Source organism: Ovis aries, chromosome 2, assembly GCF_016772045.2.
Source record: "Ovis aries strain OAR_USU_Benz2616 breed Rambouillet chromosome 2, ARS-UI_Ramb_v3.0, whole genome shotgun sequence".
In the NCBI taxonomy this organism is placed as follows: Eukaryota; Metazoa; Chordata; class Mammalia; order Artiodactyla; family Bovidae; genus Ovis; species Ovis aries.
The window spans coordinates 7,277,242-7,291,501 of NC_056055.1; the positions used below are offsets into that span (position 1 = coordinate 7,277,242).

The following is a 14,260-nucleotide window of genomic DNA, read 5'->3' on the forward strand; positions in this document are numbered from 1 at the left end:
GTAGTCAACTCCAAAGCCTGTTCGAATCAGAACTCATTCTGCTTCTTTGTGATTATCAAACTGAGAATGCTCTTTCTACTCTTTAAGCAGAACTAGGTTAAGAGGAGGAAGGTGGGCGTGGGGGTTCAAGGGAGGGAGGGACAAATACTTACCTGTGGCCGATTCATGTTGATGTCTGGCAGAAATCATCACAGTATTGTAAAGCAACAAACTGGATTAAGATCCTGAGTCTTTCAACTGTCCAGTGTCTAGCAGGTCTTCCTACCAGCAAACAGTTATGATCATTATAGGACACCACTCTGGGTTCAGACTGTCCTGAGCATCATGCGTAGGCCAAGGAAAGAAGTACGATGCTCAGTTTCATTCACAAGAAGCCTGGAATATGAGTGGGAGAGGTTGAATTCTGGTTTAATGCTCACAGTCCTGTGAGATGGAATCTTGATCACATTTTACTGATGAGGAAACCAAGGCCCAAGGGTTCAGTTGTTCCCATCCAGTAGCTGATGGAGTTCAGACTCAAGCCTGGATCCTGACATGCAAGTCCATAGACGTGCTGTTCACCATAGACTCCAATAGGAAAAGCTCTGGAAAGGATCATACCAGCTCTTTCAGAAGCGAACATGCTCAGTCCCTGGAAGTTCAAGTCCAGCCCATCCCTTGGCACAGAGCTTGGTTTAGTTCCCTCCTTGCAGAGATGCTTAAATATGTGGCTCATATAGTAAAGAATCTGCCCGCACTGCAGGAGACCCAGGTTCAATCCCTGGGTCGGGAAGATGCCCTGGAGGAGGGCATGGCTACCCACTCCAGTATTCTTGCCTGGAGAATCCCACGGACAGAAGAGCCTGGTGGGGACCCTCTCCACAGGGTCGCAAAGAGTTGGACATGACTGAACAACTAACACGTGCAGAGAGGAGAGACTGAGCCCCAGAAAAGGGCCTTTGGGTGTCCTTGGAAATCTGAGTGCCCAGACCCCGAGCTGGAGCTGGGACTCAGGGTTTATTCCACCACCCCTGCCTTCCACATTGTGCTGGGAATGCCAGGGAGGGGAGTGATGGCGGATGGTGGTGGCTTGGTGGGGGGGGGGGGGGGGGGGGGGGGGGTTGGTGGGAAGGTGAACTTACGGGAAGTTGTTTGCCAAAGCTGTGTGGGGGAAGGAGGATTTTACAAGACCAGGGCCTCTGGCCTGGAAACATCTGTTTCCCTTCAAATCAGCGAGGAGACTCTTGCCTCCCCAGAATGCCTAAATCATGCAGCGGCTGGGGAAGGGCAGGCGTTGGCCTGGAGACTTCAAACGCATTTTCCCGTCCTCTCGGGGACGCAGTTCTGACGTGGGCCTCTGAGCCCCTGTCCCTGCTCTTACCCCCGTCAGATCTGTGAGAAGCTCTCACCGCCAATTAAAGTCTCAGTTTCATTCTCTCACCCCTGCTGTGAGGGGGTCCCAGGGTCTCGGATGGGCCCAGCTTCCTCTCCACCTACCCTCTGGTGGTCTCCACTAGGAGAGCTTATTCTGGGTGTAGGGGGAGGGCATCAGAGCCTTGGGCAGTGGCTTAATAATAGTAACAGTAATATTGATGATGCCCACAGCTCGCTCTCGTTGACTGCTAATGTGCCAGGCATCATGGTGAGCAATTCAACAACGACCCCATTTAGTGGGTTTTAATATTATGATTCCTATTTTCCAGGTGAGTTAACTGAGGCAAGGCCTCACATAAATAAGAAATGGAGAGCTAGGACTTAAACCTGAATGGCCTGATTCCAAGGCCGTGCTTTGGGCCACTGTTATTCTGTCCCCTTTAATGACCTTTTAATCTATTCACATTTTGCTCATTTTGACAGATGGGGAAACTTGATTTCTAGACAGTGGAATCACTATTGGTGCCTTACAGTTGACTGAGTTACTTGTTTAGTCAGTCATTCATTTAACAGTGTTTGCTGAGCACCAGGTGGAGCATCAGGCAGAGAGATGGGCAGAGCCCTGTTCTGGTTCTACAGACACTCACACACTCATGCGGGTATGAGAGAATTGTCTGGGCACCAACCCAGTCATGCCAGATGGGCCAGGACCTGGCACTATACAGGGAGGGTGGGTGGAGGAGATGAGGGCTGACTGATGTTCCAAGGACAAGGTGGAGGAGGTTAAGTGGAGAAGGAGTAGGGGGCCCTGATGAAGGGTGCGGTGTGTGCAAAGACAAAGGTGAGATCTGTTAGCAGCTGGATATGGTTCCACTGTGAAACAGGATAGGCAGTGGAGACCAGTCAACAAGGCTGGATCTGTGGCCAGAGTTTGAGACTCAGTGATAAGAGTCCCAAACAGATAGTGTCAAAGGGAGGGACATCAAGGAGTCACAGGGGCCCGGGGTAAGGAGTTTGTGCTTTGTCCTGAAGGTGGTAAAGAAACATTGAAAAATACTTTGCATTTGAGTAGTCAGTCCCAAGGTACGTCCCCACTCATTGAAATACTGATACACTGAAACCGGATTGATCTGTGATCTCACAACCCACAGTCTCTGGGATGTGAACTCAATTGTCAACCACCTTGGCCAGTGTTCTTTCCCCTGAAACAAAGTCACAGGAAGGAGTAGCAAGGATTTGAGGCTGGGGTTCCAGGCTCCTAAATGGCCCATCCCACTTGATCCTTGGAGCCACCTCTTCTGTGATTATCCCAGAGGGGCAGCTGGGCCCCACTCAGTCAACTGTGCAAAAAGCAAGGTGGCGTGGAGAAGGAGCACTAGAGGAGGGGTCAGGAAAGCCAGGGCCTTTATTCTGAACTGATTGGCAGCAGGTCCTTGGGCAAGTCTGTTTCCTCTCCAGGCCGTGGTCCCCCCACCTGTAAAATGAGGTTGTAGAGCTTGGTGATGGCTCAGGAGTGCTCCCCTCCCCTTCTCCTCCTCTGTCATCTCCTTCTCCTCCTGCCCTCAATGAATTTGAGTTTGAGTCAACTCCGGGAGATAGTGGGACAGGGAAGGCTGGCGTGCTGCAGGTAATAGGGTCACAAAGAGTCAGACACGACCGAACAACAGCAGGCATTCTAGTTCACATTATCAGTGGGTCTCAGCCCACCTGCACAGGTCAAGATGAAAGAACTGAGCCGAGGTCGCCAGCAGCCTTCCGACCCCGGAGGAACACAGGCTCTGACTGTGCCTTCTCCCCCTTTCCACTCTGCTTTCTGGGTGTGCACGTGTGTATCTTTCTCAGTCTCTCTCCCTTCTCATTCTCTCCTCCTTCCCCACATCAGGAGCTGTCACTTTCTTCCCCTCGCAAAGAGCCCCTCCAGGGCTGCCTGGTCCCCTAACAGCTTTCAGATGTGGCTCTGGAACGGTTCTACAATTACCGCTGAGACAGGCAGAGAGCGCATGGCCTTGTGACTTCTGACCCAGGCCCATGAAGCTAACATCTTCCTCTTTCTCCCCCGCTCCACCCCCACTGGCAGGGTGGCCCGAAGACTCCTCCATCCTGAGACCTCTACTGACACATTGGGTCACTCTGCTAACACAAACAGAAACTACCTTTTAGGCAACAAAGATTAAACCAGGCTGGCCACAATCATTAACATCACTGGCTCTGGTCCTGAACTTGTGAGATACAGTTAATTTCACCCTGTTTGACAGATGCAGAGACTGAGGCTCAGAGACAGGGAAGTGACTTCCCAAGAATACTCAGCTGGCAATAGGGGAAGCAAGGTTATACCCAGATTTTATCATTTGAAAACCTAAGACTACCTCTTTCCCAGCATGCTGCTTGGCTAAGCAGGGAGGTAATGCCGGACCCTCTTGATGGAGGAAATATATTACAAGAACACCTTGGAAATATAAGTTGCCAAGGGAAAAGCAGTGTTTAAGTTTTTTTCCAACTCCTCACATTTGGAGATTCATTCACATATTTCATTAACTACAGCCTTCCATGTTCCCCTCAGATGAAATGTCTCTCTTTCTCCTCTACTCCAAGAAAGTACTCTTGCCCAAATACGTGCTCTTTATATGACCTTTATAAAAGTCTGCAACTTACAAGCCACTTTTCAGGCGTCACTCTGTGTAATCCTTGAGACTGCCACAGGCTGTCTGTACAGTTATCCCCATTTTGCTGATGCAGAAATGGAAATTCAGCAATGAGGTGTGGTATGCTCAAGTTCATCCACTTACTCACATAGTTAAGAGTGCCTTTCATGTTCCTAGTTCTGTGTTCAGTGCCAGGATGTCTCTGCACCCGAGCTGCAGGCCAGGGTTTGGTGTCTGCCTCTGCCACTTTCTAGATGTCGTGTATGTAGCCAATGCTTACGGCATGGCATGAAAGGCCGTCCTTCCCTCTGTCCTTGCCCCTTGCTTATTCTCACATCCTCAAGTTTCACTATGATCTTGCTTCCAGCCCTTCTGCAAGGCTCCTTAGTCAGAACTCACCTCGTTAAGCACTTGTATTTCACATTCATCCACGTTGACCTAGGAAGTGGACAGCAGCCTCCCCATCCCAGACGCGAGATGCAGAGAGGTGACCTAAGCACAGAGGGGTGAGTGACTCGTCCACTGTCACAGAGCAAGGGAATGGAATGGAAAACGAACCCACACCTGGCCATCTCCAAGACCAGACTTTCTCCTCCGCCACCTTCTGTTTCCCTTGACTGAGACAATGACTGGATATAGTAAGGGCTGGAACAGAGCTCTGCTCACAGTGCTGAGATGTAACAGGTGGAGAGAGATGATGTCCACATATCAAGTGCTATTGTTCTCATGACAAAGGCTGAAGCCCAAAGACCCAGAAAGCAGATGGATAGTTGGGCTTCTGTCTGAAGACGGGGCCAAAATCTTCCATATTTAGGTCTCTAAAGTCACACATGCGAAGTTTGGACCCACACTTGTTAGCACTCCAAGCTAGCTGATGAAACATAAAAGGTGAAATCAGATCTGATAATATAGTATGACTCATTTGAAACGACCCTGATTTTGGGAAGGATTGAGGGCAGGAGGAGAAGGGGACCACAGAGGATGACATGGCTGGATGGCATCACCGTCTCGATGGACATGAGTCTGAGTGAACTCCGGGAGTTGGTGATGGACAGGGAGGCCTGGCTTGCTGCAGTTCATGGGGTCGCAAAGAGTCGGACACGACTGAACGACTGAACTGAACTGAACTGAAGAACCTCATCTTTGAATACAGACAGGCCTCACTGCTGCTTAGTTAATATATAAAAATAGATCAATTATTTGACCTCTTTAGAACCAGCATCCTTATCGATAAAATGCAAGCAATCCCACCCGAGTGAAATATTTCAAAGATTAACTGGAATATGCATGTAGAGGACAGGCACTGATGAGCCCGTCCTAGACAGCAGCCGTGCCTCATGGGATATTCGGGCTCTGAACGAGGTTTCATGCACTGGGACCAGCAATGCTGCAGGGAGGAACTTGTTTCCCTTGTTTTACATTTCAGACAGAGGCTCAGAGAGGATAATCAACTCGCCCAAGGTCACACATCTCGTGAACCTCAGAGCTGAGGTTTGAGTAGACAGTGATCGGGCTACAAGGCTGCTTCTGGGCTCTGGGTGACCTGTCCCCTGCTGGACCCCTCACCTCAGTCGCCACGGCAGCAGCCTGATAGGACAGGTTAGTGCGGACACTCCTCTAGGACTGGGAGGTGTCTCCATGGGTCTGTCGTGGGCCTAGTGCCAGTGAATCATTGCAGCAAAGAATGTGGGGCATATATGGGTCTGGGCCTTGCTGTCAGCCCCGCTCATAGCCTCTTAAACACAGACCAGCACGATGGACTGAGGGATCCCCACGTGCACCGACACTTCCTAGAAAACTCAGGAGGATGTTATGGCACTGTCTGAATTACAGTGAAGCTCACAATCAATATCAAGGAATAAATCAGACACACATTCTCGGGATGGCATGAGTACCTATCACTGCTCTTCAAAAGAGAAAATGCGTTATTGTTTAGAAGGAGATTTTAACACACAAAAAAGACAAGCAGTCTTTTCTCCAGAAAGATACTGGCTTCTGCTTACCGTGACCCTTGCACCAAGAAGTTCTGATGCATAGCGCCTTTTACGAAAACCACCTTTGCATTATCAAGCCATGAGGTGTTAAGCTGAGAGGGGCTGTGAGAGTCCCAAGTCCTGACTGTCTGAGCTGCCGTGTGGACCCGCAGCATCAAAGCAGATCTGAGAGCACAGAGCGTCCAGCTTTCAGAGGGAGACAAACCAGGGAACAGGTCCTGGTTCCTTCATTGTCTGACTCTGACTTTGGACAAATTGCCTAACTTTTTCATCTTCAGTTTCCTCTTCTGAAAGATGAAGATAATGTGGGTGATTATTTTCTCAGGTTTTCATAAGATTAGAAAAACATGTGAAATGGCACTGTTTCAGCATAGCTGGAATTTGGCAAGTGCACCTAGTGGAATTGTATTTGTTCAGAGGTGACATCCACAGACCTTTAGCAGAAGACAGTAGCTGATAGTGGATCAACGCTTGGGCTTTGGACTCAAACACACCTCGACTTAATTTCCAGTCCCAGTAATTACTGTATGGTTCTGGGCAAGTTGCTTTCTCTCCCTGAGCCTTGTGTATGACATAAAGAGAATAATAGTAGCTGTCTTTGAGGATCATCTGGGGTAATGCTATACATACGGTAATACCTATGAACTGCATAGGTCAGTGTTTGGCACATGTTAAGAACTTTGCACATAGTTAATTTGGAGAACCAGCTCATATATATTGGCTGCCTAATATGAGCAGTCAGTCAGGGCTCACCATTCTGTAACGTGGCAATTGTAGTGTTACGACCTCTGGTGGCACTAGAGCCTGCCTGCCAATGCAGGGGACCTAAGAGACGTGGGCTCAGTCCCTGGGTCGGGAAGATGCCCTGGAGGAGGGCATGGCTACCCACTCCAGTGTTCTTGCCTGGAAAATCCCATGCACAGAGGAGCCTGGTGGACTATAGTCCTTGGGGTCGCAGAGTCAGACACAACTGAAGCGACTTAGCACACACATAGCATGAGGCAAGTTGAGGTTTTGGAGAAGGAGGAAAGGAAATCAGACCCCTGGGACTGTAGTTTCTTGTGCTTGACCCAGGGAGCCCCTGTTCCCACTCCACACTCCTGCTCCTACCCGTGAAGGCTGGTGAAGGAGGGTGGCGCAGCAAAGATAGGGTACTCAGACGCTTAGCCCTTCTCACTTCTGTTCAGGTTGTCACTGGCCTCCAAGGATGATCTCCTCTTGAAAGTTTATTCACTCTTTTGGCTTTATTTAATTTCAGAACTTGGAGATCTGGAGGTATGAAGCGTCAGAGAGCCTTCCCAAAGTAGACCAGAGGCCGGTGTCTCCTCTGGGACTGGACCTGACTCCACCATGTCCATGGTTTACCAGTTCTCTCTCTCTAATACCACACAGACCGCTTGCCCCACCCTCCTTGTCCATCATGGAGCTGCAGGTGCCAACACTGAAAGTTGGGGACATGCCTTGTACCTGGACTAACTCCCAGACTTCCTATCATGGCCCACTAGGTCCCCATCATCTCTCTTTGCTACAGCCACACCAGCTCTCTATTCCTTCAACAGTCTGGCTCATTCTCTCCTCAAGAACTGTGCACTTACTGGTCTTTCTGCCTGGAATACTCTTTCCCCCAGGTCTTCCTCCCATAAGCCAGCTCCTTCTCATTTTTAGGTCCCAGTTCAAACCGCTCAACAAGAAGGCCTTTCAGGACACACCTGTCTAAAGCACCCACACCTCCCTGCACTTCAGGCTTTGCTGCGTGGTCCTGTTACATTCTTTCTCATATGCACCATTGTCTAATTTTTCACTTATGTTTTGTTTAGCTTTATGCAAGCAAGGACCTTGACTCTCTTGCTCATCTTTGTCATCTTAGCTCCTAAAGTAATTCCTGGCATGTAGTTAATGCTCAGCTAATATTTGTTAAATGAATGAATGAAAGAGTATCTAAATGAGTATACAGAGTCATAGCAGATAGCATCAGGGTTTACTTCTGGACTTGACTCAGACTGCTCTGCCCCCTAATAAGTGTGAGACCACCTGAAAATACACAAATAAGTCTGTCTTCTCATTGGTGAAATACAAGTGATGAGGACCCCTGCCTTCTAGCCTTGCTACTTGTAAATCAAGAAAGAAAGAAAGTGAAGTCGCTCAATCATGTCCAAGTCTTCATGACCCCATGGACTATAGCCTACCAGGCTCCTCCATCCGTGGGATTTTCCAGGCAAGAGTACTGGAGTGGGTTGCCATTTCCTTCTCTAGTAAATGAAGAGATTAAGTGCAAAATGCCCAGCAATCAGTTGGTTTTTGATACACACTTAGTGACTGTCTTTTTTTTTTCTTTCCAGATCATTCCTCCTGCAGCTGGATCATCCCCGAGTTCCTCCTACCATCACTCCTGCGCTCCTCCTTGCAGCGTCCAGGGCTTTTTGCTCTGAAGTCACAGCCTTGCGCTCTCTTTTCTTGTTGTACCACAGGTTCACTCTCTACGCGGTGGATACACGAGGGAGGCACTCCGAGCTCAGCACAGTGACCCTGAGAACCGCCTGTCCCCTGGTGGATGACAACAAGGCAGAAGGTAGGTGACCCCCCCGCCCCTGTCCCATTTTCTTCACTTCCAGGGTCCCTCCCATATTTTCAGCCTCTAAATCCCGCACCCGCCAGTCACTATCCACCACTCCTTTTCTGCCTCTCACACACACGTATTGGCGCAGGGAGAAGAAAGCCGAAGGACTGGAGGGAGAACATGGAGCTAAATGAAGCAAGGCCACGAAGGAAATTGAGACTGGCCGGCAATATCTTTGCCAGTGTATAGACATGCTCCTCTTTTATAGAATATGTGTCCTGGCTTGGAGGAAAGGAGTGGTGGAGAGTCAGAACCGTGTGACTGTGTTCTGCCCCTTGGCCTAGGCTTTGAAACCAATCCCTTTCTTCCACTTCAGCGTGCCCTGGAGCTGGCAAGTAGGTGGCACGCGGAGGACCACTAGACTTTGCTGTACCTGTGGCAGACATCATTAGCTGATCACGGCAGATATCATTTAGCTGATCATGGCAGACATCGTTAGCTGATCACAGCACACCTTCCCATCTAGCCCAGGGGTGGCCTCAGAATTCTCAGCAAAGAGCTGCAGTCAGTAACTATCCGTCAGAATCAGCATGCGTGTTCCAGGTCTATGAAATTATAAACATTAGACAAAACACCTGAAAGAAAAAAAAAAAACCAAAACAATAAATCAGATTCACCATATACTTAGTTCTTAGACCACATGTAGATACAATTTCTACAAAGATGTGATGGTAGCTCATGAGTCCTGATGTGCTTCAGTTCAAGGTGAGCAAATATTTTCCAAGAGCCCTGGTACAAGCAGTGTAGAACAGACATGCTCTCCATCTTTCAGGAGTTTCCATTCTAGGGGGGCAGAGAGAGACATTTCTTCAGATGGCTCAGTCATAAGCTTGATGATGATGCTGCGTACCAGATAAGAGGAGACACTGAGATATTGAGTCTTATTAAAAGAGAGGGAATTTGAGATGGACTCCTGGTAATTTATTATTATTATTATTATTTTAAAAGGTCACATGAACATTTTTTTTTTTTTAAAGAACAATTAAAATCAGAGTAGAAAACCCTAGAAAGTAAATGATGCTCCCATCCTGAACTCAAGTCCCTCAAGTTCTCTGGGAGGCAATCGTTGTTAAGCAGTGACATGGGGGCACACATAAATTTTGTTCAAAGTTAAAAGGTGAAAGAATGTGCCTTCTATTCGAGAGAGCAGCCCATAATGAATTTCAGTTACATCAGTTAAGCAGGGATAACTGAGAGAGCAGCAGTTGCCATGAATGGCAAGCCAAAGAGTCTAGATTTTTCTTTGAAAGATTTTCGAATGAAGAGTTGTTAGACCTGATCACAGAAATATGTTGGAAATATTGCAGAGAGGAGATAGAAGCAGACCATTGAGATGAGCTCAAGACACTCACCGGAAGCCTCTGTGCTTGCTTGGAATTTTCTGTTAAATCAAAGGCACAGACCTTATGTTAACGAGCACAACCACAAGCACTAACTTTGTGCCAGACCCCGTGTCAGGAGCTTTACATCCACCTTTTAATTTAGTCCTCCCAATGCCCCTCCTGTGTGTGGATTATTATCTCCAACTGATAGATAAGAAAATGGAATACAACTGGTCAATGACATAGTCAGGATGGAATAAAGGTTTATTTGCCCCAGAGTCCACACAGGTGAACTGCTGCTTGAATACGCCTTCTAGTTGTGAGGTATGCCTCCGTCCTCCCCTTTTCCTACCGTCCTGTGATCTGTGCCTACACCTCCTCCTCTCCCCCAGAGATAGCTGACAAGATCTACAATCTGTACAATGGGTACACAAGCGGCAAGGAGCAGCAGGCCGCCTACAACACGCTGATGGAAGTCTCGGCCTCCATGCTGTTCCGCGTCCAGCACCACTACAACTCACACTACGAGAAGTTCGGCGACTTTGTCTGGAGGAGCGAGGATGAGCTGGGGCCCAGGTACGCGGGCGCCTGAGTGTGAGCGGGGCAGTACACTCTCCCTGTTCCCATTGGACCTTACTGGAGCCTTTTCTCCATAGGCTGATAATGGGCTTTATGAAACAAAGAAGGGAGGCAGTCACTAAGTCATGTCAGGACTCAAGGTGGGAAGCGGGTAAGGAGAATGAAAGAGTCTCGGAATTTTAGCTTCTTGGACTTCTGGAATGTCAGATAAGAGAGAGACCTCAGTGCACTTTCAGTCAGTCCCCTCACCTTCCACTTTCAGTTTTAGAAATGGAAAACGTAGCCTCCATCATCAACTAACCAACATCATAGAGGAGCAGGCGGCAGGGTCATGGACCCTAATCTAGGGATTTTCCTTCCCTTTCATAAGAAATCCGAGTTGGCTTTTTTTTTCTTTCCTGGAATAAAGTCCATTAATGACCATAACTAAATGCATTCATAAATTCAACATGTATTAAGGCGTGATTTTTTTTTTTTTTTTTGGTCACCAGCAGTGACTATGCCAGCCACAGTGATAGGTGCTATAGAGGAATCACCCATAAGTGACACACAGTCACTATCTTCTGAAGCTTCCTGAAGTAGTATCTGCAGTGGGCGGGGGGTGGCGGGGGGGCTGTGTTTCATATCCTGCACCCAACAGTGACATCCATTCATCTATTCAGCACAGACTTAACAGCCCCCTTTTTAGGTTGGTTGTTGATCATGCATTGTTAAAAAGGCAGAAGCAGTCCCTACCTACGTGTAGCTCACTGTTGCACATAATTAAGCAGTTGCAAAGAACAGGAAAAACAAATATCGTATACTAATGCATATATATGGAATCTAGACAAATAGTACTGATGAGCCGTTTTGCAGGGAAGGAATGGAGATGCAGACATAGAGAAAAGACCTGTGTACACAGCCGGGGAAGGAGAGGATGGGACAAACTGAAAAAGGAGCACTGACATATATGCGCTATCATGTGTAAAATAGATAGCTGCTGTATAACACGGGGAGTCCAGCCTCATGCTCTGTGACGACCTAGGGGGGTGGAATGGGAAGCAGGGGAAGAGACTCAAGGAGAAAGTGAAAGTGAAGTCGCTCAGTCATGCCCGACTCTTTGCGACCCCATGGACAGTAGCCTGCACCAAGCTCCTCCATCCATGGGATTTTCAAGGCAAGAGTACTGGAGTGGGTTGCCATTTCCTTCTCCAGGGAATCTTCCCAACCCAGGGATCAAACCCAGGTTTCTCGCATTGTAGACAGACGCTTTACCATCTGAGCCACCAGGGAAGTCCAAGAAGGAGAGGAGATGAAACCAATACAACATTGTAAAGCAATTTTCTTCCAATTAAAAAAAATAGAATAGGAGTAATAAGGGTCAAAAGGACAGAGAGGAGCCCTTTGGGGAGGCGAGGCATAGGCACCCAGCCTGGGTAACTCAGTAAAGCCCACCCAAGAACTGAGACTGGGAGGCCTACAGGGTGAGTTGGGGTCAGGCACGTGGAAGAAGAAGACCGGAGGGCCTGGGGCCAAAGGAGTAGCCTGTGAAATGTTCCGAGGTGTAACACTACGTAGAGCAGGGGTTTAAACCTCATAAATTTTGAATTTATCATTTGCCTCCACCTTTAGATTTTTGTGGACTTCCCTAGTGGCTCAGCTGGTAAAAAGTCTGCCTGCCACGCGGGAGACCTGGGTTCCATACCTGGGTTGGGGAAGATCCCCTGGAAAAGGAATGGCAGCCCACTCCAGTATTCTTTCCTGGAGAATCCCATGGACAGAGAAGCCTGGCAGGCTGCAGTCCAAAGGGTCGCAAAGAGTCAGACATGACTGAGCGACTAACACTTTCACTTTATGATTTTTACCGTATTTCCATACCATCTGCACTTTATTGTCTATTTTGTCCATAGGCCCACTTATTGCAAGTATATTTGAAAAGAAAGCACTGTATCACTGTGTAAAGGGAAAACGAGCACTGTCTACCTTTAATAAAAATTAAACTTAAGCATTCAGTACAATGGAAGAAAAGCAAAATACCAGAAAACAATGCAGTTTAAGCCTCGCAGAGCCTGAGGCTTTCCTTTTAAAAGGGAAGATTAGTGAGTGTTAGAGAAGTACTTTAAAATACAGTCCTGAATTAAATCTTTCCTTCTGAAAGTAATCTGGAGGAGGGCAAGGGATTGAAAAAGGGAATCTAAATGCTTTTCCCCATTGTGATTCATTGTTGTTTAATACTGGACGTGTGGTCTTCCTGAGTACCACCTAAAATCCTTTCTCCTGCCCCAGGAGGAGCCCTTCCACACTTCGGTAAACACTATGTGTGGAGGGACTGGAGGAATTTCTGTGCAGTCGGGTCGGACCAAAGCGTGTAACAGCAGGAGTGAGAAGAGATAAGACAGGAGAGGTCAGCAGAGGCCAGTTCCGAATGCCCTTTAAGTAGGGTTAAAGAGTTTGGATTATCTCTCTAGGGTAATGGGAAGCTTTTCAAGTGTTTTTCACAGGGGGAGATGTTATCAGATCTTCAAGGGAAAAAGATCCCTCTGACAGCCTCTGGCAGCCTGGACTAGAGCAGTCCTGACCAGAGGGAGGCAGGGAGGCCCTAGAGGCTGTTGTGATACTAAATCCAGGAGACAGAGGGCAGTGCTCCAGGCCAGGATTGTGTCAGTGGTACTGGAGAGAATTGCAGGACTTCCTGAAATACTTAGTGGGCAGAGTGTAACGCTTTAAATAGCTTTAAAATTACCCTGTAAAACAGACAAAATAGGGTATCCTCCCCATTTTATGAATGGAAAGGAATTGGAGGCCCCACGGGGTTAAATGAGCTGCACGGAGGCACACAGAGTTTGCTGTGGGGTCTGCTTCTGCCCTGAGCTTTCACCTGAGCCCTTGCGAAACGTGCAGTAACCTTTGAAGACTTCAAGGCTTGGTCGAGGGATAAAAGGGGTCTTTCCCCGGGGCAGACCTTATCTGTTCTGCTGGATCCTGGGTTTGTAACTGTCTCACTCTCTGTCAGATAAAAGCTAAAAGAGAGCAGACAGACGGACAGGAGCACAGAGCTTCAGATGAAAGCTGCAGTATGAGTCACCTCGGCTACCATCTTGCCCAGGCACGGGGAAAGGCGTTCTCCCTTCATTGGGCTTTCCCACAGGCTTCAGGGAATTTGGGTGGAAACTAAACCAGAGCTTCACTCTCAACTTTGTCTTTATCATCTTCTGGGATGCTTTAAGACCCTCCAGGACATCAATCTTCTGGAAAGCCTTTCTGGTTACTCAGAGAGGCGGAACAACCCACTCAGTAATGGACAGTGATAACCTGCTCACCTCCAGCCAGCTGGTCACCAGCCACTGTGTGCCAACCCCCAGCCTGTGCCACCCAGCTTCCTCCTTCTTAGGGCTTTCTAGTCTCTGGAGGGAATCTGAGGTTTCCCTGATGTCCCACACTGGCATGAGCGGGAACCGAGACAGCTGCATCCTGGTCCGTCCTGGTCCGTCCTGGCCCTGCTGATAAACTCACCAGGCAGTCTTGGCCTCTCTGGGCCTGAGTATCTTCATCTATAAAATGATAGCGGTCCTTTCTTTCTTTTCTTTTTTTTTTTTTAAGCAGTGAAAAATCTGTTTTCTAAATAAAGCTTACACAGAGCCCCAGCTCTTAGCTAGAATGCCACCTCCTCAAGGAACCCTCTAAAATTTCCACTCTGTCACACCCTCAGGTTTTAATTTTCCGTGTTGTAGCTACTAGTTTTAGTATCTTATATTGCTTATCTATTTCATGGTG

General features: G+C 48.1%; 1 protein-coding gene across 3 annotated transcripts in view; it reads left to right on the plus strand.

Annotated features, from left to right (window-relative positions):
- The window catches only part of ASTN2 (astrotactin 2), a 1,032,871-nt gene that overhangs the window by 1,004,836 nt on the left and 13,775 nt on the right, over window positions 1-14,260 (plus strand). For all 3 annotated transcript variants that reach the window (XM_042242803.2, XM_027964073.3, XM_060410801.1), the window contains 2 exons: window positions 8,458-8,558; window positions 10,321-10,504. In XM_042242803.2, the coding sequence (XP_042098737.1) occupies window positions 8,458-8,558; window positions 10,321-10,504 (285 nt within the window). The remainder of the gene's footprint in view (window positions 1-8,457; window positions 8,559-10,320; window positions 10,505-14,260) is intronic.